This window comes from Psammomys obesus, unplaced genomic scaffold (genome assembly GCF_907164565.1).
Source record: "Psammomys obesus unplaced genomic scaffold, mPsaObe1.curated_primary_1811, whole genome shotgun sequence".
Taxonomy (NCBI): Eukaryota; Metazoa; Chordata; class Mammalia; order Rodentia; family Muridae; genus Psammomys; species Psammomys obesus.
Genome location: NW_026596131.1, coordinates 16,616,591 through 16,619,506, shown reverse-complemented (window position 1 = coordinate 16,619,506; position 2,916 = coordinate 16,616,591). Strand labels below are relative to the sequence as shown.

The window sequence follows — 2,916 nt, the reverse complement described above, 5'->3', positions numbered from 1 at the left end:
ACAGAAGACATACTTCATAAATGCATGCTTAATCATCGTGGTAAATATAAACTACAAGTTACAGCTGAAGCAACAGACCTGTTCATGGGATTCAGATGAGTTGTTACATGTTTACATTTTATAGAGGATAATATTCTAGGAAAGGCATGATGGCATTTGAACGTGCACCTTTCAAATACAAAAGAAATGTTAGACATATAAAGACAATAATTTTATTGAATCAGAATACATTGTGATTTGAATCTAACACCACATGAAAATCCAATTAGGTACAGATTACAAGTACAAAAATGAAGAATATGAATATCATAACATTTAAGTTTATCTTTAAAATATATCGCAAACTGTCAAACCAATCAACTAAAGTAAATTATTGAGCAAGCTCATAAGAATACCAACAGTATCAGCTACCACTTGTAGAAGAAACTACATATGAATAAGTCACTGTTTGCTGCTATCTGGAGTTGCTGCTTTTCAAGTAAGACATCTACAGATTTTACGTGAGGACTGAGTAATTCGGTAATCAGTGATGAAAAACAACACGATAAGCACCTTCATTCTGTTGGGACTAACAGATGACCCTCAGCTCCAGATTCCAGTTTTCCTGTTCCTGTTTTTTGCCTACATGTTGAGTGTAACCGGAAATCTGACTATCATATTCCTCACTGTACTGGACTCCCACCTTAAGACACCCATGTACTTTTTTCTACAAAATTTCTCCATATTAGAAATTTCATTTACATCTGCTTGTATTCCTAGATATTTGTACAACATAGCAACAGGAGACAGGTCAATTCCTTATAATGTTTGTGTCATTCAAGTGTTTTTTACTGATGTTTTTGGAGTAACTGAGTTTTTTCTTCTGGCCATTATGTCCTATGACCGCTATGTGGCCATCTGCAAACCACTGCACTATGTAACCATCATGAGCAGCAAGATGTGTCAGAAGCTTGTTCTCTGCTGCTGGGCAGCTGGCTTGTTGATCATACTCCCACCACTTACCCTGTTCCTAAATTTGAAATTCTGTGAGTCAAATGTTATTGATTATTTCTTCTGCGATGCATCTCCCATCTTGAAGATTTCATGCTCAGACACTTGGCTTATAGAGCAGCTGGTGATTGTCTGTGCAGTGCTAACCTTCATTCTGACCCTGGTGTGTGTTGTTCTGTCCTACATACGCATCATCAAGACCATCCTAAGATTCCCCTCTCCCCAGCAGAGGAAAAAGGCCTTCTCCACTTGTTCTTCTCACATGATTGTAGTTTCAATCACTTATGGAAGCTGTATTTTCATTTACATCAACCCTTCAGCAAAGGAATCTGTGGCTATCAATAAAGGTGTAGCAGTTCTGATGACATCAGTTGTTCCCATGTTGAACCCATTCATTTACACTCTGAGAAATAAGCAAGTTAGGCAAGCCTTCAGTGATTCCTTCAAAAAAATTGCCATGATCTCAATGAAGAAAGAGAATGTACAAATGTAGAAATAAAATATTAGTTAAGCATAAACCATTGAAGTCCATATGTGTTTGTGTCTTCTTGATTAAATCTGTATTTGGATGAACTTTCTCAAGAAGTTTTGAGAAAGAAACAGAAGAACACATGTGAGATGTAAATAGAGGTAATGAATGCTGTGAGGCCTAAGTGAGAAAGGGGACTAGGGTTAGGGAGAGAAGCTCATAAGAGGAAGATTAACTACAACAAATGATGTGTAAAAAGTACTATAAAAAGCTCACTACTTTATAAGCTAATTAAAATATTTTAAAGTAGTTTGAACAGTGATACTCTGATTGGGTAGATTGGGTAGTTCTCGGAAGTTACAGATTACAAAATAAAAATTCCAGGGCCATTCATGGGATACCTCTCTATGTCTTTTTCATTAGTGAAGCCTCAAGGACCTTGGAAACAGTGCAGGTTATTGCCCCTGCTCTTGGCTACCCAACATAACTAGATGATATAACCTTGTTCACTTTGTATTCCAGTTGTTGCCACCTCCTTCATCTCCTCCTGGTCCCTCTTCCTCCCCTATTTCTCTCCCCTAGTCTACTGATACAGGAAGTCCTCCTCCCTTACTATCTCACCCCAGCCTATCAGGTCCCATCAGGACTGCCTGGATGAGTAGCTCCTTTTGAATGGGTCAAAGACTCATAGTAAAAGTGCTGAGAATATCTGTTGAGTGACCAGCCCTACAGAAGACATTTATCACCACCACCTGATGCTCAAAAAAAAAATCACAAAAGAAAAGGGAATATGAAAAAACTAAGGCTAGACGATAGAGAAAAATGCTGTGAAATACTGCCTTCTGGACACTCGTGAGCTCACAGCAGCTGTGGTTGCCTGCAAAAAACAGAAATCATCAGCATTCCAGCATGGAAGAGGGAAGACCATAAGGCCCCTCCACTGACTGAGGAGTTACTAACAGTTACTGACTATTGAGGGCCTGGGAGTCATTTTTCTTCAGAGAGTGTTACCAGTAAATTGTCCATCACCCAGAAAAATAATCCCACATCCATATTCATGTCAGCTACTCTAACTAAACTCAGTGAATTATGAAGAACTAGAAGGAGGAAGAGGAAAAGGGAGAGGGGGGAAAGGAGAATGTCATGAAAGAAGGAAGGGAATGTGTTGGGAAAAAGAAGGGCTCCAGGTTCTTTTTCTTTGAGAGAAGTATCCATTTCTGCAAGTGCATCTTCAGTGCCTGAGATTCTCTCTTCCATCTCTTGTATTCTGTTGGTGATGCTTACCTTTGTGGTTCCTGATCTTTTCTCTAAGTTCTCCAGCTCCAGAGTTTTCTCTGTTTGTGTTTTCTTTATTTATTCTAATTCTATTTTTATGTCTTGTACCATTTCCTTCATCTGTTTGAATGTGGCTTCCTGTCTCTGTATGATGGCTTTGGCTGTGCTGGACTCCCTTTGTT

General features: G+C 38.9%; 1 protein-coding gene across 1 annotated transcript; it reads left to right on the top strand.

Moving 5' to 3' along the window:
* The first annotated feature begins 529 nt into the window (after positions 1-529).
* On the top strand, positions 530-1,483 carry LOC129665631 (olfactory receptor 6C2-like). The gene has a single exon (XM_055592429.1). The coding sequence runs from the start codon at positions 530-532 to the stop codon at positions 1,481-1,483; it is 954 nt and encodes a 317-aa protein (XP_055448404.1).
* Positions 1,484-2,916: the final 1,433 nt, after the last annotated feature.

Coding starts and splice junctions, on each gene's coding strand:
- LOC129665631 (XM_055592429.1), top strand. CDS start 530: ATGAAAAACAACACGATAAGCACCTTCATTCTGTTGGGACTAACAGAT.